The sequence below is a fragment of the Oncorhynchus mykiss genome, chromosome 20, assembly GCF_013265735.2.
Source record: "Oncorhynchus mykiss isolate Arlee chromosome 20, USDA_OmykA_1.1, whole genome shotgun sequence".
In the NCBI taxonomy this organism is placed as follows: Eukaryota; Metazoa; Chordata; class Actinopteri; order Salmoniformes; family Salmonidae; genus Oncorhynchus; species Oncorhynchus mykiss.
The window spans coordinates 18981644-19004146 of NC_048584.1; the positions used below are offsets into that span (position 1 = coordinate 18981644).

Here is a 22503-nt window from a genome sequence, read left to right on the forward strand (position 1 = left end):
TACATGATCTTAGGGGCATTGACAAACACAATGTAAGTAGTTTAAATTGTATGTACCCCTAATTGCACCAAATGCATTGGTTTATCCTACAGCTAAAAAACAGAGTTACACTGTTAGCACTGAGGCAGTGTGCAAGTAGGAAGACCACTTTATGCAGCTCACCCTGCACTATCAGCTACAATGTAAATAAAATGAGTAAGTCTACCTCTGATAAGCGTCCCAGTAAAGCATTAAAAATAGCCCATTTTAACATGTAGCCTAAGAAACCAGGTCCATGAAGTCAATAACTTGCTTGTAACAGATGACATTCATATTATGACTCTCAAACTCACTTAGATAATACCTTTGATGATAGTGGTAGCAATACATGGTTTTAACATCTAATGAAAAGACAGAAATGCCTACTGAGGTGGTGTTGCGGTCTATATTCAGAACCACATTCCTGTAAAAGCTTAGAGACGATCTAATGGTAAATACTGTTGAAGTAATATGGCTACAGGTTCATCTGTCTCACCTAAAGCCCATTCTTGTGGGGAAGCTGCTATAGACCAAGTGCTAACAGTCAGTATCTGGATAATGTGTGTGAAATGCATGTGATCAACGGAGAAGTATATTTTCTGGGTGATTTAAATATTGACTGGCTATCATCAAGCTGCCCACTCAGGAAAAAACTTCAAACAGTAACCAGTGCCTGCAATCTGGATCAGGTTGTCAGTCAACCTACCAGGGTGGTTACAAACAGCACAGGAATTAAATCAATGTCTTGATCATATTTTTACTAACGCTGCAGAAAAATGCTTTAAAGCAATACCCAAATCCATAGGATGTAGTGATCACAATATAGCCATATCTAGAAAATCCAAAGTTCCAAAGGCTGGGCCTAATATAGTGTATAAGAGGTCATACAAGAAGTTTTGTAGTGATTCATATGTTGATGATGTGAAGAATATATTTGCTGGTCTGTGGTGTGTAATGACGAGCAACCAGACGCTGCACTTGACACATTTATGAAACTTACTTATTCCAGTTACTAATAAGCACGCATTTTTAAAAAAAGCAAGTAAAAACACACAGCTCTGCAAGGAGCTGTTAATGATGGCATATGTCAATGAACTGATAAACTAACCAAGCGCGCGCCAGGACAAATTGTCTACAGAAATAAAGCAACTTAAAAATCAAGAAATTAAACCAAGACAAAAAAAAAAGGCAGAGGACAAAGTCAACTTCTGGAGAAACCCTGACAAAAAACGAGGTCCTGCTCCTCCTCTCCATGACAGACGCAGGAGGGATGCCGCTTACTTCTATCCACCCCCGTCTGATCAACGCTCTACAACCAGCGCCTCATCTGCTTCCAGTGCCAGTTCTCTTATACAACGAGAGACTGGGCCGACGGAAGGACGGAGGTGGCCGTGGGTACCGACGAGATGCCGCACCCGACGGGGTAAGAAGAAATTACTACCAAAGGCAGAAGGGACCGTTCACAAAGTCCCAGAACCCACGAGACTGTAGGTTTTTAATTTATCAAGCAAGATAGCGCACTGCCCATATTTCATTGTGTAATAAAGGGTTATCTTCTGTGCCTACAACTCAGTGCAACGATTTTGATGTTAAGGTAGACATGTTTAAGTTCTTTAGAAACAACCTTAGGGGAATACTTTAGCTCCCCTATTCGTGATATTTCTACTGAACATGTAGGTTTCTCACCTGCATATACTCCAACTCCTTTTAGAAGTAAGAGTTATTTTGTACCTCCAGCCAATCACAATCACTCTATTAAGACATATTGCAGACTTGCTGAAAAAGGATGTTCATCTTAGAACAAACAGGAGTACATAACTTTCCATAATTTACCTAACAAGCGTCGCTTGATTTACAATCCGATACGTCAGTCCTTACCCGCCCTGCTGATAAGGGTGGGTCGGTTGTACTCATGGATAGGACAGTTTATGTAAATGAGGGTCATAGACAACTGTTTGACAACACCTTTTACCAGAAACTCAGAAGTGAACCCACTGCCCAATTTCAGAACACAATCTTTATGGTCCTAGATGGGTATTTAAGTAAAATTAAAACAACTTTTTGGCTTTTGGCTATTCAACACCCTAAAATTGGCACTTTTTATACTTTGCCAGAAATTACACAATGTTACAAATCCTCCAGGGCGCCCTATTGTAACGGACCCTCTATCTACTTTTGTATTAGACCACACACAGAACAGCTCCCCTTTGTAAAGGACACCAGCAGTATGATCTCTTAATGAATCTCTTGGTCCTCTCCGAGAATACTGTTAGTTACTTTTGATGTTGTCGTTATACACACATATGCTACGAACTGGTCCGTTTGGCACAACTTGGGAAGCTCAAGAGAGACGGTGTGGCCACATTACCATAACGCTGTTTATATAATAGCCTCAGATATGAGGTTTACATCTAATTATTGTATAAGATGAATGAGTATGATCCTGTTTGTATAATATGATTGTGACATGTTTAATGAAGAAAAATACAATTCCCTTTTGATTTGAACTAAATCAGAGGACCGCCCCTGAGCCCAGTTAGGGTCAGACATCCTGGGACAGCCCTCTTCTGCCATTCCGAATAAAACCCAACTTTGAGAAATAATCAGCAGACCATGTTTCTCTCAATCACGGGAGTACAAAGGTTGCAGACCATTGCTGAATCTTTTAACCATACCACGTGGTTAAACTTAGACTATCGATACCGACAGAATAAGAACAAGTCTTTGATATTGATTACTAGTCTGCAGCTAGGAATTCGGTATCATTTAGCGCGAAGTACGACAACCGCCAAAATATCCATTCTATAACGAATGTTACTTTGAAATATCCCCTCTAACAAAGACAGAGAGAGGGAGAGAGATGGACAATTCTACAAAAGACAAACTTTTCACCAGCGATCAAGACGACACACTGAGCGTAAATATATATATATTGATTGCAATTGTTCCCGAATGAGTGAGCATTCATGTGTAAAGGATTAGCATTTTAATTGTTATAATTAACTCTGTAGTGACTTTAGTCGACCCCCCATTTCCCTTTTTGTTTAACAGGCCGCCATGCCGGTTTAGCCCACTACGGCGCAGTTTCCTATCATTACATTGACCAAGTTAGTTTGTTTATGCATTTCTGTGAATTACTTAGTAATAAATAAATGATTTAAGACAATTGATGTATGGATGACTCAGTGAAGACTGGGTTTGTGCAAATAACCAACAATTTACGACATTTGGAATGACTAACGTGAGGTAAAATAAATCATTAATCAGAAGACTATTGATCAGATATGAAAATATTTGAAAGGTTATATTGGGAAATTATAACTAATCTGAATACTTTCCTTGGTGCCCCAACTTCCTAGTTAAATACAGTTACATGATTATTCAGTTTAAATCGAGTAACTAATTAGAGAATCTTTGATAAAAACGAAGTCTTCAGTTTAATGATAGTAAAGACAACAGCTGTAACGTAACAAAATGTGGAAAAAGTGAAGGGGTCTGAATACTTTCCGAATGCACTGTATATACTTCCATACATTTTTTTCAACTGGTAGCGGGGGACCTCCCTTACCTCAAACTTCCAAAATGGCAGTTGTTTTTCAGTTACAGCTCAGCTCATGAAGTACGCTTCATCACCCTCTCACCCACCTCTTCGTTGTCATCCAAGGGACGCGCTGCTGTAACAGGCAAACTGCCTTTCCACAAACTGCCTTTCCACTGGTTCTCTTCTCAGTCACGTGCTGCCTTCTGAGTTTTGGATACAGCAAGTATTGCTACAAACGCGCATCACTCATTCGCATACAGCCAGTCAAGGTATTGGGAGTGGCCATCACAAAGCCTGACCTCAATCTTATAGAACATTTGCGGGCAGAACTGAAAAAGTATAAGCGAGCAAAGAGGCCTGCAAACCTGACTCAGTTACACCAGCTCTGTCAGGAGGAATGGGCCAAAATTCACCCAACTTATTGTGGGAAGCTTGTGGAAGGCTACCCGAAACGTTTGACCATAGTTAGTTTAAAGGCGTATTTAAAACTTCTGACCCTGGACAAGAGGAATACCTATGTAAGAATGCTGTTCATCGACTACAGCTCAGCATTTAACACCATAGTACCCTCCAAACTCGTCATTAAGCTCGAGACCCTGGGCCTCGACCCCACCCCGTGCAAATGGGTCCTGGACTTCCTGACGGGTCACCTCCAGGTGGTGAGGTAACAACATCTCCACCCCGCTGATCCTCAACACTGGGGCCACACAAGGGTGCGTTCTCAGCCCTCTCCTGTTCACCCATGACTGCGTGGCCATGCACACCTCCAACTCAATCAAGTTTGCAGACGACACTACAGTGGTACGCTTGATTACCAACAACGACGAGATGGCCTACAGGGAGGAGGTGAGGGCCCTCGGAGTGTGGTTATTTTCCTGACACCACACCCCATGTCAAAAAACAAAGGAGATGATCGTGGACTTCAGGAAACAGCAGAGGAGGCAGCCCCCTATCCACATCAACGGGACAGTAGTGGAGAAGGTGGAAAGTTAAGTTCCTCGGCGTACACATCACAGACAAGCTGAAATGGTCCACCCACAAAGGTGTCATGACGTTGGCCTGGGTGATAGGTTTAAGACAGTCATGAATACCTCTTCCCCCCCCCTTTTTCCTCTAACCTACTGAGGTTACATTTAAAAACCCCTTGGTTAACATAGAGATTCTGGGAACATCAGTAGGTGGGGAGAAATTAACTATATTCTGGTAATACGAACAATTGAACTTATGCGGTGGTATTTAATGAATATGTCTGTCATCTGAGACATTCTTATCAATGATAAGATGACAAACTCTACAGTGGAAAGTCTTATCGGAGTTATTGGATTCACATGGAATTGTTCAATTTAAATGTTTGAATATGAAATTATTTGTGATGGGATGAAATGTGATTTTAGCTTCTAAAATGAGAGATGTGGATTTTCATAAGATAAGGCTGAGATAATCAGTGGCCCGCCTCTGAAGGGACATGGGCTATAAAACATTTCAAACTTGCCCTCTTCTCCCTTCCTATATAAAGCCTTGACGACAACATAACTTCCTGTTCTGAAGATGTGGGGACGACGGTCCTATGTCAGAATGGTTCAGATAACTACAAAACGAAGCCAACATCAGCGTGAGCTTTGGCGGCGAATGATATGAACTTTGAACTCTTATTCACTACAGAAGTGATACCCCCTAGCCGCTGAGTTAGCAACAGCAGATGCAACGAGGGTTAGGAAGGAACAGACAGAGTATCCCATCTATCACCCAAAGACATTACTACGTATCCAATTGACAACCGGAGACATTCTTCAAAGGACAAAGGACTCGGTTTGGCAACACGGCCTTCCATCTACCACCAACGTACTGAAGCGCAGCTCAGAGTAAATATTTATTGCATTTTCCTAATGGGCGATAAGAATGCATAAGATACTGTATTTACGATAGCACAGATTTTTCCCTTTGTTCCTCAGTCTCCCGCTCTTTCACTCAACCCAGTCCCTTTTCCTTTGTGTAACAAGCTGTCATATCTGTTCCGCCCTCTAGGGATGTTTTCCTTTATGACGTAATTTGTAATCAAGTTATGATTTATTGTGTGTATGTGAATTCTGTGTGATTAGTTAGGTATTTAGTAAATAAATAAAACCAATTTTGTATTGCAGATTCAACTTGTTAGCCAGGGTTCTTGCAGATAACCAAGAATTTACAACTTTCAGATTATGAGACTGAAGTAAGAAGATTGATATTGACTGCTATTGATGTAAAATATTACTAGGTCTTTAGGAACACATTCTTATTTTCAATGACGGCCTAGTTTGTATCGGCTTTTTTGGTCCTCCAATAAATCGGTATCGGCGTTAAAATCATAATCGGTCGACTTCTACTATAGGCTCTCATCATTGTCGGTGATCAGGCCCACTTGTGTAGTCAGCAAACTTAATGGTGTTTGAGTTGTGCTTGGTCACGCAGTTGTGGGTGAACAGGAAGTACAAGAAGGGAATAAGCATGCACCCCTGAGAGGTCCCAGTGTTGAGGATCAGCGTGGCAGATGTGTTGCCTACCCTTACCACCAGGGGCAGCCCGTCAGGAAGTCCAGGATCCAGTTGCAGAGGAAGATGTCCCAGGGTCCTTAGCTTAGTGGGTACTATGGTGTTGAATACTGAGCAGTAGTCAATGAACAGCATTCTCACAGGTGTTCCTTTTGTCCAGGTGGGGAAGGGCAGTGTGTAGTGTGATTGCATCATCTGCGGATCTGTTGGGGTGGTATGTGAATTGGGTCTAGGTTTCCGGCATGGTGGTGTTGTGAGCCAAAGCTAGCCTCTCAAAGTACTTCATGGCTACCGATGTGAGTTCTACAGGGCAGTAATCATTTAGGCAGTTTACCTTTGCATTCTTGGGCACAGGGGACTATGGTGGTCTGCTTGAAACATGTTGGTATTACAGACTCGGTCAGGGAGTGGTTGAAAATGTCAGTGAAGACACTTGCCAGTTGGTCCACGCATGTTTGGAATACACGTCCTGGTATTCGTCTGGCCTGCGGCTTTGTGAATGTTGACCTGTTAATAAAAGTCTTATTCACATCAGCTACGGAGAGCGTGATCAGTCTTCCCGAACAGCTGGTGCTCTCGTGCATGCTTCAGTGCTGCTTGCCTCAAAGAGAACATAAAAATAAAAAAAGGCATTTAGCTCATCTGGTAGGCTCACATCACTTGGCAGCTCGCGGCTGGGTTTCCTTTTGTAGTCCGTAATAGTTTAAGCCCTGCCACATCTGGCGAGCAGTTAGATTTAATCTTGGTCCTGTATTGACTCGATGCCTGTTTGATGGTTCGTCTGAGGGCATAGCGGGATATCTTATAAGCGTCTGGATTAGTTACCCGCTCATTGAAAGCGGCAGCTCTAGTCTTTAGCTTGGTGCAGATATTGCCTGTAATCCATGCTTTCTGGTTGGGATATCTATGTACGGTTACTGTGGGGACAACTTAGTCGTCGATGCACTTATTGATGAAGACGGTGACTGAGGTGGTGTAAACCTCAATGCCATAGGAAGAATCCCGGAACATATTCCAGTGTGCGCTAGGAAAACAGTCCTGTAGCGTAGCATCCACATCATCTGATCACTTCCTTATTGAGTGAGTCACTGGTACTTCCTGCTTTAGTTTTTGCTTGTAAGGAAGAATCAGGATGAAATTATGGTCCGATTTGCCAAATGGAGGTCGAGGGAGTGCTTTGAATGAGTGTGTGGAGTAAAGGTGGTCTAGAGTCTCTCTCCATCTGGTTACACGTGGCTTGCTGGTAGAAATGAGGTAAAACAATTTTAACGTTACCTGCATTAAAGTCACCGGCCACTAGGAGGGCCTCTTCTGGATGAGCATTTTCTTGATTGCTTATGGCCTTATACAGCTCGTTGAGTGCGGTCTTAGTGCCAGCATCAGTTTGGTGGTAAATAGGCGGATACAAATAATACAAACGAGAAACCTCTTGGTAAATAGGGTGGTCTACAGCTTATCATGAGGTATTCTACCTCAGAAAAGCAATATCTCAAGACTTCTTTAATATTAGACATCGCACACAAGCAGTTATTGACAAATACACACCCACCTTCACCTATTTTTTTCCTCTTTGCTACAGGAAAAGCATCACTGCTGGTTGGCAAGTGCTTCTGGCCTTGGTTGGGTGCTTGTAGACTCCTTCCATTTAAACCTGTGATGAAATGGAAAATATTGACCAAAAACAGGATTTAAGTTTTCTATTTTCAAATGTTTGACAAAAACAACCTTGTCAGGGATTTGTCTGATAAGGAAACATGGACAACAAATAACTGGGTTAACACTTACAGGTGGAATACTCATAAGTAATTAATGTATTGTTTACAACCTCACTGAGCTCGAGCTGTTTTGCAAGGAGGAATGGGAAAAATTTTCAGTCTCTCGATGTGCAAAACTGATAGAGACATACCCCAAGCGACTTACAGCTGTAATCGCAGCAAAAGGTGGCGCTACAAAGTATTAACTTAAGGGGGCTGAATCATTTTGCACACCCAATTTTTCAGTTTTTGATTTGTTAAAAAAGTTTTAAATATCCAATAAATGTCGTTCCACTTCATGATTGTGTCCCACTTGTTGTTGATTCTTCACAAAAAAATACAGTTTTATATCTTTATGTTTGAAGCCTGAAATGTGGCAAAAGGTCGCAAAGTTCAAGGGGGCCGAATACTTTCGCAAGGCACTGTATTGCACACCACACTGCCTTTACCCACCTTCACAAAATTAAAGTCAAAATGCTGTTCATTGACTACAGCTCAACATTCAACAACATGGTGCCCTCAAAGCTCATCACCAAGCTCAGGACCCTGGCACTGAACACCTTCCACTGTAACTGGATCCTGGATTTCCTGACGGGCCGCCCCACCCAGTTGGTGAGGGTAGGCAACATCCGCCACGCTGACAAACACAGGGCCCTTCAGGGGTGTGTTCTTAGTCCACTCCTGTACTGTACAACATACAAAACTGAAATATCAGAAGTATTCAGACCCTTACTCTTTACTCTGTTGAAACACCTTTGGCAGTGATCACAGCCTCAAGTCTTCTTGGATATGATGCTACAAGCTTGGCACACCTTTATTTGGGGGGGGTTTCTCCCATTCTTCTCTGCAGATAGTCTCAAGCACCGTCAGGTGGGATGAGGTGCTTCGCTGCACAGCTATTTTCAGGTCTCTCCAGAGATGTTAGATCGGGTTCAAGTCCAGGCTCTGGCTGGGCCACTCAAGGACATTGAGACTTGTCCCAAAGCCACTCCTGCATTGTCTTGACTGTGTGCTTATGGTCATTGTCCTGTTGGAAGGTGAACCGACCCCCAGTCGCAGGTCCTGAGCAGGTTTTCATTCAGGATCTCTGCTCTCTTCATCTTTCCCTTCAGTCCCTGCAGCTGAAAAACATCCAAAGCATTATGCTGCCACCACCATGCTTCACCGTAGGGATGGTGTCAGGTTTCCTCCAGACGTGACGCTTAGCATTCAGGGCAAAGAGTTCAATCTTGATTTCATCAGATCAGAGAATCTTGTTTCTCATGGAGTGCTTTAGGTGCCTTTTGGAAAAAACCAAGCGGCCGGTCATGTGCCTTTTAATAAAGAGTGTCTTCTGTCTGGCCACTCTATATAGTAGAGTGAAATATCCAATAAATGTCGTTCCACTTCATGATTGTGTCCCACTTGTTGTTGATTCTTCACAAAAAAATACAGTTTTATATCTTTATGTTTGAAGCCTGATTGGTGGAGTGCTGCAGGGTCAACTGTGGGAACCGCTATAGACAGGTGTTGCTTTACAAATCATGTCCAATCAATTGAATTTACCACAGGTTGACTCCAATCAAGTTGTAGAAACATCAAGGATGATCAATGGAAACAGGATGCACCTGAGCTCAATTTGGAGTCATAGCAAAGGGTCTGAATACTTATGTAAATAAGGTATGTTTATTCTTTATAAATTTTGAAAAATTTATAAACTTGTTTTTACGTTGTCATTATCTAGTGTTGTGTATAGATTGAGGGGAAAAATATTAAATTTTAGAATGCAACAAAATCAGGAAAAAGTCGAGGGGTCTGAATATTTTCCAAATGCACTGTACATGAAGTTGCGGGATCAAGCTTGTAAGATTCACATAATGGGCAGTTAGGTTTAATCCCAACACTCTCATACAATGCTGTTCATACCTGAAGAGAGGCTGGGGTTTTCAGTGGAGCAGGTTGCCATAGCTCTTACTGCAGGATGCCTGAGGCTAGCTATGGATCTCTGAGTGCCATAGGATTGAGGTTTCCTCAGGCCAGTGCTCATCAGCTTGGATTCTATAAATTCAACAATAAATTAGAGGTGATGACTGAGGGAATCAAAACAAAAAAGCGTCACATGCTTTGTAAACAATAGGTGTAGACTAACAGTGAAATGCTTTATTACTGGCCCTTCCTAATAATGCAGAGAAAGAATATAGAACAATAGAAAAGTAAAACAAGTAATACATACAATGAGTAACAATAACTTGGCAATGCTTTCATAAAGTAGTCAGAACCCTTCCCTTATTTCACATTTTGTTACGTTACAGCCTCATAAAAAAACAGAAGTACCTCAACTGGTGGACTCCAAGTCATAGAAACATCTCAAAGATGAGTGTCATAACAAGGGTGGCCGGAGAAGACTTACGTTTTACGTGTCCCCAACCGATTGTTTAAAAAAAAATAGTTTTACTTATTTTGTATTTAATGTTGCCGCTGCCATCTCTTATGACTGAAAATAACTTCGGGACATCAGGACTGCGATTACTCACCATGGAGTGACAGAATACTTTTATTCCTTTAACGAGTCCAAAGCAAATGATATACTGCTTTCTCGGGAACAGGCCCAGATTCCCGTGATTTGCGTGAAGAGGCGGCGGCGAAAATGGGCCAGAGGGGCAGGCTGCTTTCCGAGAATTCGTATGCGATCGAATAAACCCCCACTTCATTCCATTCTGCTAGTAAAAGTGCAATCTCCGGAGAATAAAATCTATGACCTACACAGAAGATTAAACTACCAAGGGGACATTCAAAACTGTAATATCTTATGCTTTATGGAGTCGTGGCTGAACGACGACACAATCAAAATACAGCTGGTGGTTTATACGCTGTACAAGCAGAACAGTAGCATCTGGTAAGACAAGGGGCGGCAGCCTATGTACATTTTTGTAAATAACAGCTGGTGCACGATATCTAAGGAAGACTCGAGCTATTGCTCACCTGAGGTAGAGTATCTCATGATAAACAGTAGACCACACTATCTACCTAGAGAATTCATCTGTATTTTCAGAGCTGTCTACATACCACCACAGACTGAGGCTGGCACTAAGACAGCATTGAATAAGCTCTATTCCGCCATAAGAAAACACTAACCCAGAGGCGGAGCTCCAAGTAGCCGGGGACTTTAATGCAGGGAAACTTAAATCTGTTTTACCAAATTTCTATCAGCATGTTAAATTTGCAACCAGAGGGAAAAAAACTTTTTTTAAAGTCTAGACCACCTATACTCCACACAGAGACACATACAAAGCTCTCCCTTTGCCCTCCATTTGGCAAATCTGACCATAACTCTATCCTCCTGATTCCTGCTTACAAGCAAAAAGTAAAGCAGGAAGCACCAGTGACCCGGTCAATAAAAAAGTAGTTAGATGAAGCAGATTCTAAGCTACAGGACTGTTTTGCTGGCACAGACTGGAATATGTTCCGGGATTCTTCCTATGGCATTGAGGAGTTCACCATGTCAGTCATTGGCTACATCAATAAGTGCATCGATGACATCATCCCCACAGTGACTGTACATACATACCCCAACCAGAATAAATTAATTACATGCAACATCCGCACTGAGCTAAAGGCTAGAGCTGCCGCTTTCAATGAGCGGGACTCACCCGGAAGCTTATAAGAAACACGCTACGATCTCTGACGGACCATAAAACAGGCAAAGCGCAATACAGGACTACGGTCGAATCGTACTACACCGGTTCCGAGCTTACCAGACGAGCTAAACTACCGCTAAGCTTGCGTCGAGGAAAATAACACCGAAACATGCATGAGAGCACTAGCTGTTCCGGAAGACTGATCACGTTCTCCGCAGCCGATGTGAATAAGACCTTTACACATGTCAATATTCACAAGGCTGCGGGGCCAGACGGCATGCGCTGACCAACTATAGCAAGCGTCTTCACTGACATTTTCAAACTCTCCCTGTCAGAGTCTAATACCAACATGTTTCAAGCAGACCACCATAGTGCCTGTGCCCAAGAACACCAAGGTAACCTGCCTAAATGACTACCAACCTGTAGCACTGACGTCTGTAGACATGAAGTGCTTTGAAAGGTTGGTCATGACTCACATCAACACCATTATCCAGGAAACTCTAGACCCACTCCAATTTGCATACCGCCCCAAAAGATCCACAGACAATGCAGTCTCTATTGCACTCCACACTGCCCTTTCCCACCTGGACAAAAGGAACACCTATGTGAGAATACTATTCATTGACTACAGCTCAGCATTCAACACCATAGTGCCCTCAAAGCTCATCAATAAGCTAAGGACCCTGGGATTAAACACCTCTCTCTGCAACTGGATCCTGGACTTCCTGACGGGCCTCCCCCAGGTGGTAAGGGTAGGTAACAACATCCGTCACGCTGATCCTCAACACAGGGGTCCCTCAGGGGTGCGTGTTCAGTCCCCTCCTGTACACTTGACTGCATGGCCAGGCACGACTCTGACACCATCATTAAGTTTGCCGATGACAAGTGGTAGGCCTGATCACCGACAACGATGAGACTGCCTACAGGGAGAAGGTCAGAGACCTGGCCGTGTGGTGCCAGGACAACAACCTCTCCCTCAATGTGATCAAGACAAAGGAGAGGATTGTGGACTACAGGAAAAGGAGGACCGAGCACATCCCCATTCTCATCGATAGGGCTGTAGTGGAGCAGGTTGAGAGCTTTAAGTTCCTTGTTGTCCACATCAACAAACTAATATGGTCCAAGCACACCAAGATGTGAAGAGGGCACAATAAAAACCTATTCCCCCTCAGGAGACTGACAAGATTTGGCCTGGGTCCTCAGATACTCAAAAGGTCTACAGCATCCAGACTGGTTGCAGCACTGCCTCGTATGATAGCTGCTCAGCCTCCGACCGTAAGGGACTACAGAGGGTAGTGCGAACTGCCCAGTACATAAGTGGAGCCAAAATCCAGGACCTCTATACCAGGCGGTGTCAGAGGAAGGCCCTAAAAATTGTAAAAGATTCCAGCCACCCTAGTCATGGACTGTTCTCTCTGCTTACCAGAGCACCAAGTCTAGGTCCAAGAGGCTTCTAAACAGCTTCTACCCCCAAGCCATAAGACTCGAACATCTAATCCAATGGATACCCAGACTATTTGCATTGCAATAAATGTGCAAAAATGTCTAACCCTGTTTTCACTGTCATTATGAGATAGATTGATGACATTTTAGAATAAGGCTGTAACAAAATGTGGAAAACGTCCAGGGGTCTGAATACTTTCCGAACGTACTGAGTGTGTGTAAAGACGTAAATCTTAAATTGTATCTCTTGATTTTTCGCCGCTGCCTCCTCCTAGAACCTTTTTATCAAATGCGTTTGAGAAAGAGGATGTAAGGAATCAGGGAAGTATGATTGAGAGTCCCTTTAGTCTGTCTCAGTACTCTAAAATGGCTTCTTCTCCCCATATCCTTTCCTTCATGAACACAGAGGTAAAAGGAAAAGATAAGTTTCCACTATATTGCTTTCACCTGCCATGTTCTGCCAAATCAGTAATCAGCAGAGGATAGGATACGAGGAAAGGTTTAAAACTTTGAGAGAGCCATATATACCCAACAGATTCAAAGAAACAGCTGCTCACCTGCAATTGTGCTACGCCTACAACTGGAAGTATCATCTGTCGAGGCCTAGGAGAGAAATGGAGGGAAAGAACTGGACAGCCTTGTAGAATCTGTTGATTCAATCTTACTAAATACAGTGGATGGGTTGGTAGAGGATAATATCAAACTCATAAATATAGCCTTCATATTAAAATGTTTAGATTTTTTTTTTTAAATATATCCTTTTGAGATGTAACCACACTTAGCATTCCCCATAGCCTACCTGCTGAGAAACAGTGACCGCAGCATGTCCCAAGGCATCTGCTCGTGTTTTGCATCTTCTGCTGGGTATGGCAGAGGATGGCTCCGAGGGGGCTGAAGCCACGGGGACTGTCTTGGTCTTTGGTGGGCGAGTCCATGATGGAAGCTGGGACACAGATCTCAGTGGGGGTAGCAGTGATTTGGGTTTGGAGGTGACACCCTGGGGCTGAAGGAACATCTTCCTATAAGTGGCAAGTTTAGAGACAGCAGGTGGTTTAGCTGGTTTTGGCAGGATGCCCGAAGATAACTTTTTCCGCACATCTGAGTGTCTCTTTGGTTTCCTTAAAGCCGTAGATGTAACCATGGGAGTGGATGTCAGCAGAAAGTTGGGACCCAACGCCAGAGTATCATCCAAGGTGAAGGGGTCACCATCTCTCCCGGACGGGCCTGGTTGGGACTGTACCATATGTTCACGGACATCAACTTCAGCACTTTTTGTTGGTTCGTGGTCAGTTTGAAAAGGGGGGCGTGCATTGCCAACAATGGTCACTGGCTCAGTGGTTGCATTTACATGAGGGTTAGTTTGAAAAGTATTATTTAGAGGTTGTTTGGTACCATCATAAGTCTCTTGCTCAGTGATTGCATTGAACTTCATAGGACGGCAAGCTTCAAAAGTGTCTTTCATTGGCCTACTAATCTCCACAGCCTCCAGCGCAGTAGTCGTGACATTGGGCTCGTTGGTCCCAGTTTTGGGCTCCAGTGTTGGTTCAACCATAAGTTCAAAGGTGACGTTGTTCACCCTCTTGTCATCACACAAGGAACCAGATGTTGACGAGGACAATGGCACCGTATAGGACGCAGACATCTCACTATCAGGGCAAATTATGTATGTGACATTAGCATTTGAGAGACAGGAAGAGGCAACACTTGATTTTTGCACCACAACAGACACAGCAACCTCGGTCGTCAGGTTCTGTACCTTATGTTCTAAGGAATGCAGACTTTCTTTGCTGCCCTCGAATGCAGATATGTCATGTGTGCCCTCCAGGGAAGCTCTGGAACAGCTACTGGTTGATATAGTCTCCCTGAGAGCTGTTGGACTTCCCTGCAAACTGAGACTAAAATTAGAGCCCCTTTGCAAATCTTTATTTGCATCCTCTGGTTTAGTGAAACTCTCTTTCATAGAAATGCAAGTCTCCGGAGGTGTGTGTGACAAAGCCATTGTAGAGCTGCCAACAGTGGGCTCCACCATAGGCAAAAAGCAGGGGTCTATAGTGTCCTCAAATAAACTTTCTCCGGTGCAGTTCGGTAAAGTTTCATCTTGAATCCTGAAGATCTTTGAAGCACGTATGGGACTCAAAATTGGGGAGCAGGACTTCTGCCCATTGAATCCCAGATGGCTGGGTTTTAAAATATGGGTGCGCATGGTTATTGGGTTAGAGGACCAGCGCTTGGCTCTGGGCTCCCCACTGATACCACTGTGCTGTGATGGTGTAGATGAATGACCGCTGTCTGAAAGAGGTGAAGTTTCTCCACTTATAACACTAAAGTCTGGCAGAGTCTCCATTTGGAGTGACATACAGGGGACGTCTGTATTTGGCCCGGGGCAGTCAAGGTGGATAGTTGGACAATTCAGTTGCGCTGTCTGACTGGTTATCTCTGGGCTGCTTTCAGACTGAATGGGATCTTCCTTGCAAATTGGTTGCTTAACTTAGAATCAATAGGCCTGACATTGGTGGAATGGGACTAATTGACACTGTTGGTGTCTCTTGGGTACTTCTTTGCTCCACAGAGCCAGGTGGCAGATTCCGTGTTTTATGCTTCAATGCAGAAACATGTTTGTGACCCCAGAGATCATTGGCAGTGAGGTTCAGATTGCTCTTGTCAGTGGCCTGTAGGGTAGAAATAGAAATTCCCATAATCAAATCAATGTACAAACAAAATTAGATATGCCCAACAGGCAATGGCTGCAGCTATGACTAGGTTAAATAACTGAATATTTTATGAGTTCAACCATAATAGGATAGACCCAATATGGAACAAATGGGAGGAACAGGGGCTAAATGTAGAGTTTATATGGGTAACATTCAAATTAATATTTTTCAACCTTCATAGATTAAACATATTTTCAATCTAAATAATAATCACATTACAGATCAAACTGTAAAGCTTTACAATACACCAACGTTTGCATTGTAGCGTCTACAGATGAAACATTATGGCGTTTTAAAGGGGACTGGAAACACTAAACAATCCTAACTAAAGAAATGTATTCAATCCACTAATGTTAAACATGTGCATTTAACATAGAAACATCTCTATTTTTCAGATTCTGATCTTGAACAATGTTTATTAACAATATGGGTAGCGTAATCTTGGCAGGATTTAACAAATGTTTTGTTTTGGCAGGGAGACACTGCCACAGGGAGGCACTTCGCCTCCACCAGACCTGAAAGGTTTCTCACAACTTTGACAGCTCTGCCATTGAGAATATTAAAAAGGTAAGAAACTGTATACAATTCATTTTATAATGATAATACACTGAACAAAAATAATACATGTAAAGTGTTGGTCCTATGTCAAAAATTATTTCTCAAATTTTGTGCACAAACTCTTTTTACGGCGCTGATAGTGAGCATTTCTCATTTGCCGAGAATCCAGCCACCTGACAGGTGTGGCACATCAAGAAGCTGATTAAACATTGTCTCGGTGCACCAGATGTCTCAAGTTGAGGGAGTGTGCAATTGGCATGTTGACTGTAATAATGTCCACCAGAGTGGTTGCCAGAAAATGTAATGTTAATTTCTCTACCATAAACCACCTCCAAATTTGTTTGAGAAACCTAGGTTTTTTCCTCTCAAGGGAGTTTTTCCTCACCACCGTGCTTCTACACCTTGCTGTTTGGGGTTTTAGGTTGGGGCTATATAAATAGATTTGATAGAGGACTGAGGGTCTTCCAAATATTGTAAGTGTGTAAATTGTTACCCCTGTTATTTTCAAAATGTGTGTGTATATGTACACACATACACAGCTCAAAAAAATAAAGGGAACACTAAAATAACACATCCTAGATGGGAATTAATGAAATATTTTTATTAAATACTTTTTTTTACATAGTTGAATGTGCTGACAACAAAATCACAAATGTATCAACCCATGGAGTCTACCAGGAGACAGGGAGGAGGCCGTAGGAGGGCAACAACCCAGCAGCAGGACCGCTACATCCGCCTTTGTGCAAGGAGGATCACTGCCAGAGCCCTGCAAAATGACCTCCAGTAGGCCACAAATGTGCATGTGTCTGCTCAAACGGTCAGAAACAGACTCCATGAGGGTGGTATGAGGGCCCGACGTCCACAGGTGGGGGTTGTGGTTACAGCCCAACACCGTGCAGGACGTTTGGCATTTGCCAGAGAACACCAAGATTAGCAAATTCGCCACTGGCGCCCTGTGCTCTTCACAGATGAAAGCAGGTTCACACTGAGCAGGTAACAGAGTCTGGAGACGCCGTGGAGAACGTTCTGCTGCCTGCAACATCCTCCAGCATGACCGATTTGGGGGTGGGTCAGTCATGGTGTGGGGTGGCATTTCTTTGGGGGGGCCGCACAGCCCTCCATGTGCTCGCCAGAGGTAGCCTGACTGCCATTAGGTACCGAGATGAGATCCTCAGACCCCTTGTGAGATCATATGCTGGTGCGGTTTGCCCTGGGTTCCTCCTAATGCAAGACCTCATGTGGCTGGAGTGTGTCAGCAGTTCCTGCAAGAGGAAGGCATTGATGCTATGGACTGGCCCGCCCGTTCCCCAGACCTGAATCCAATTGAGCACATCTGGGACATCATGTCTCGCTCCATCCACCGTTGCACCAGACTGTCCAGGAGTTGGCGGATGCTTTAGTCCAGGTCTGGGAGGAGATCCCTCAGGAGACCATCCGCCACCTCATCAGGAGCATGCCCAGGCGTTGTAGGGAGGTCATACAGGCACGTGGAGGCCACACACACTACTGAGCCTCATTTTTGACTTGTTTTAAGGACATTACATCAAAGTTGGATCAGCCTGTAGTGTGGTTTTCCACTTTAATTCTGAGTGTGACTCCAAATCCAGACCTCCATGGGTTGATAAATTTGATTTCCATTGATAATTTGTGTGAGTTTGTTGTCAGCACATTCAACTATGTAAAGAAAAAAGTATTTAAGAAGAATATTGATCTAGGATGTGTTATTTTAGTGTTCCCTTTATTTTTTTGAGCAGTGTATTATCGAATAGATATTTGAAAAACACCTTGAGGATTGATTCTAAAAACATTTGCCATGTTTGTCGATATTATGGATATAATTAGAATTTTTTTCCGCCGCTGTCGTGACCGCTATTTCCGGTGGATTTCTGAACATAACGTGACAAACAAACGGAGGTATTTTGGGTAGGATATTTTGGGTATAAAAATAATAAAGCTGGACATAATGCTAGCTTTGGCTGTAAAGCATAATTTCAAAATCTGAGATGACAGGGTGATTAACAAAAGGCTAAGCTGTGTTTCAATATATTTCACTTGTGATTTCATGAATATGAATATTTTCTAGTAATATTTTTTGACCGTTGCGCTATGCTAATTAGTGTAGGTGATGACAATTCTCCCGGATCCGGGATGGGTAGTTCCAAGAGGTTTTAACCTCTAGTGACACCCCATCCCGTGAACGGGACCGTTGTCATCAACTGACACTAATTAGCATAACGCAATGGATATAAATCTTCCTAGAAAATCTTCCTATTCATGAAAATCACAAGTGTATTGGAACACAGCTTAGCCTTTTGTTAATCACCCTGTCATCTCAGATTTTCATAATATGTTTTACAGCCAAAGTTAGACAAGCATTTGTGTAATTTTATTGATAGCCTAGCATAGCATTATGCCAGGCAACCTTGTCACGAAAATCAGAAAAGCAATCAAATCGTTTACCTTTGAACTTCGGATGTTTTCACTCATGAGACTCCCAGGTAGATAGCCAAAGTTCATTTTTTCCAAAATATTATTTTTGTAGGTGAAATAGCTCCGACCGGAAATTGCACATGGTTGTTGATATTACTAGATATTATCTAGCGTGTCCTGCGTCGCATATAATCTGACTGAGCATACAAGTATCTGACTGAGCGGTGGTAGGCAGAAGCAGGCGCGTACACATTCATTCAAACAGCACTTTCGTGAGTTTTGCCAGCAGCTCTTCGTTGTGCGTCAAGCATTGCGCTGTTTATGACTTCAAGCCTATCAACTCCCGAAATGAGGCTGGTGTAACCGAAGTGAAATGGCTAGCTAGTTAGCGCACTCTAACTAGAGGGACGGAAGCTATACTGTTACACTGGCAATACTAAAGTGCCTATAACGTCATCCAATAGTCAAAGACCTTAGAAAGGCAAATGGTATAGAGGGAAATAGTCCTATAATTCCTATAACTACAACCTAAAATTTCTTACCTGGGAATATTGAAGACTCATGTTAACTGACTTGCCTAGTTAAATAAAGATATAGATATATAGATATATAGAGATATAGAGATATAGAGATATCGAGATATATATATATATATATTTTTTTTTTATATCGGCGCCCAAAAATACTGATTTCCGATTGTTATGAAAACTTGAAAATCGGCCCTAATTAAATCGGCCATTCTGATTAATCGGTCGACCTCTAATGTGGACACCTACCTAGGTGTCTGGTTAGACTGTAAACTCTCCTTCCATACTCACATTAAGTATCTCCAATATAGAAGAATCGGCTTCCTATTTCACAACAAAGCACCCTACACTCATGCTGCCAAACATACCCTCGTAAAACTGACTATCCTACTGATTCCTGAATTCGGCTATGTTTTTTACAAAATGGCCTCCAACACACTACTCAGCAAATTGTATGCTGTCTATCAGTGCCATCCTTTTTGTCACCAAAGCCCCCTATACTACCCACCACTGCGACCTGTATGCTCTCGTTGGCTGGTCCTCGCTTCATACTCATCGCCAAACCCACTGGCTCCAGGTCATCTATAAGTCTTTGCTAGGTAAAGCCCCACCTTATCTCAGATCACTGGTCACCATAGCAGCACCAACCCATAGCACATGCTCCAGCAGTTATATTTTCACTGGTCACCCCCAAAGCCAATTCCTCCATTGGCCGCCTTTCCTTCCAGTTCTTTGCTGCCTATGACTGGAACGGGTCGCAGTTGTAAATGCTAACTTGTTCTCAACTAGCCTACCTGGTTAAATAAAATAAATTAGGGCCTAATGAATTTGTCAATTGACTGATTTCCTTATATGAACTGTAACATCTTTGAAATTGTTGCATGTTCCGTTTATATTTTTGTTCAGTGAGAATTTTCTCTCTCCAATTGAGGAGCCTGAAATTATCACAAGTTAACAAGCCGAGTAGACAATATGCCAAAATGAGGCAAGGTCGCTAGCTAGCTAAACTAACATTTTCTACTTGACTTAGCTCTTCTGTCATCTTGTCTTTATGTTTAATGTTTTTTTGTTAACTGTACAAAATAAAATGCTTATATTGACAATTCTAAGAGCATTCGTCATTAGGTAGGCCATTATTAGCAAGAGCTAAAACGAACTGGCTAATGAGTCGATAAGTAGCTAGCTCGCTAGAAGAGAGGGCTGCTGCAGGATTGATAACATTTTACCAGTAAAATGTAGCTTTTAGAATGTACCTTTTAATGTGACAACAAGTCATGTTGTTTTCATCGGATTACTTCAAAAAGCTCCTGTAAGTCACCCATGCACATTCATCCACTAAAATAATTCCATTCAAATAGCACACTGTGCACCCACCACAAGAATGGATAGAGACATATGGTTCCAAAACGTGTAATGATATTTGGCATTTGTCTTGTAGCCTGAATTGATGTGTCCACTGCAGTCTGTGCGCGACTCAGCCATACATATGTGCCTTGGCGAAATATTGGTGTTCTCATCAAACCACACTTTCAAGTCCATTTGCTCTTTTCATGTGCCTTACATGCAGTGATAATAAATAATGGTGTAATAGCCTACAGCTTTCTTGGCATTTAGTTTTAATTAGTGACGCACAAAAGGTCAAAGGACACTTATACCGATAACCGCCATTTACAATTTTAGCGGCCTTTTAAGTATTCCTCGCACAGTTAAATAGTTACGGAAGCAGCAGTCACTACAGTACTGTCCCTGGTTCAAATCCACACACACATTACGCATATTCTCATTAACAGTAAAACATAATCAAAACCTATTTATTTCACTTACTTGCTGTGCTATTTCGTTCCTTTGTTTAGTCGTTTCATTCACAACCAGGATTTATTTGGAATGCCGTTTTGCGTCTTTGAGTCAAAATATACAATTTTACGCGTCAATTAAGTTTGTTGACCAATCAGGACCTGAATATGACTGCACGTCACATACTTTAACACGTTCATAAAATTGTTTACGTAGTTATTACACAATCACTCGTATTTCATATGTCACAACGATACATCAATACATATTTGTACTGCTCTAATTAATTTGGTAGCCAGTTTATACTAGCAATAAGGAATCTGTGGGCTTTGTGATACTTGGCCAATATACCACGGCTAAGGGCTGCATCCAGGCAATCCGCGGTGTGTCGTGATAAAATCAGCCTTTGGCGGTGGAATATTGGCAAAATACCACACCCCTCATGCCTTATAGTTTAAGTAAAATATTTGGCTAACGTTAGCAGCAGTATAGCGAACTCTAAAATTTAACATTTTAACCAATTTACCATCGTTTTAGCTAGTGCAAGTTTTGCCAACGAAAGTACCCAGGTTTTTTTGATTAAGTAGCCGGGGGGGGGGGAAACAACTTGTAAATTAGCTAGTAAACAAACAAACTCACCCGTAGCAGACTTGCAGTGTAGCCAAACCGTTGAGAATCAAAAATATCACTTCTGTTCTCATTGGACAGGACACATTCCAACCTATCGGGAAAGTGGAACTGACGATTGGTTTTGTAACAGCTGGCAGCATGTAGACTTCCTGTTTTCGATTCCGCCTTCAAAATAAAAGCTCGCTGTAAAAACAAAATGCTAAATGATCTCTGTGAAAGGAAATCATCAATATATTTTAGCTGTTTCGATATTTATGGTAGTTTTGCTAACACCAGCCTCACTACGTCCTTAACTTCAGTGTCAGGAACGGCTGCTTTGTGTTAAACGAAGACAGAGAAGTCCAACTCGGCGGAAAATCGTCTCCCTCCAGCAGGTGACGTTTTTTCATTGTTTCGCCCACCAATGTAACGAGTTTTTTTTGTATGGTCAATAAGCGTGTCGAATTTGGTGAACCAAAAAAAATGAATGGCTTATTTGCTACGCGATTTTTACTTGATCAAATATAAGTAATGCTTAATTAATATAAGTAAAGTTGCTACGATTATACTGATATAAGTAGGACACTTGACAACTTCTATTTTTTTTTAAACACTATAACGGAGATGGCTATGCTCATTCATGTCATGAGGCTTGTGACATAGCATCTCTCTCTGTTTAATACCGGCGGTTGACGTCAACAACCCTCATTGAATACTTAAACTATTACAATAATGAGATGTATCCACTAATCCAAAGAAATAATTGGCTGAAGCTAAACAGCCCACCCTGTCGATTTGTGAACAACGACATTGTTAGGGTGGAAAGACGTGTACTTCTCAGTATATCCATATTATTTGAGGAAGCTACGATAATGAAGGGAATTTGCCCTCAGACTTCAAGCCGGCACCCTACGCTGGTTGGATATGCACGTTTCGAATGGAACGAATCATGAACTATTGTTTTACATAGGAC

The 22503-nt window shown here is 42.4% G+C and overlaps 1 protein-coding gene across 6 annotated transcripts in view; it reads right to left on the reverse strand.

Annotated features, from left to right (window-relative positions):
• LOC110499157 (dnaJ homolog subfamily C member 7) overlaps nt 1–22224 on the reverse strand; it is a 113798-nt gene extending 91574 nt beyond the window's left edge. For 2 of the 6 annotated variants that reach the window (XM_036955917.1, XM_036955918.1), the window contains exons 1-5: nt 21561–22190; nt 13701–15570; nt 13459–13504; nt 9747–9878; nt 7637–7738 (exon numbers count right to left, since the gene is read on the reverse strand). In XM_036955917.1, the coding sequence (XP_036811812.1) occupies nt 7637–7738; nt 9747–9878; nt 13459–13504; nt 13701–15257 (1837 nt within the window). In that variant the 5' untranslated portion in view covers nt 15258–15570; nt 21561–22190. Of the gene's footprint in view, nt 1–7636; nt 7739–9746; nt 9879–13458; nt 13505–13700; nt 15571–20951; nt 21085–21560 lie in introns of those variants that run through there. The other 4 variants (XM_036955924.1, XM_036955920.1, XM_036955919.1 and 1 more) reach the window with 4 other exon arrangements.
• Nucleotides 22225–22503: the final 279 nt, after the last annotated feature.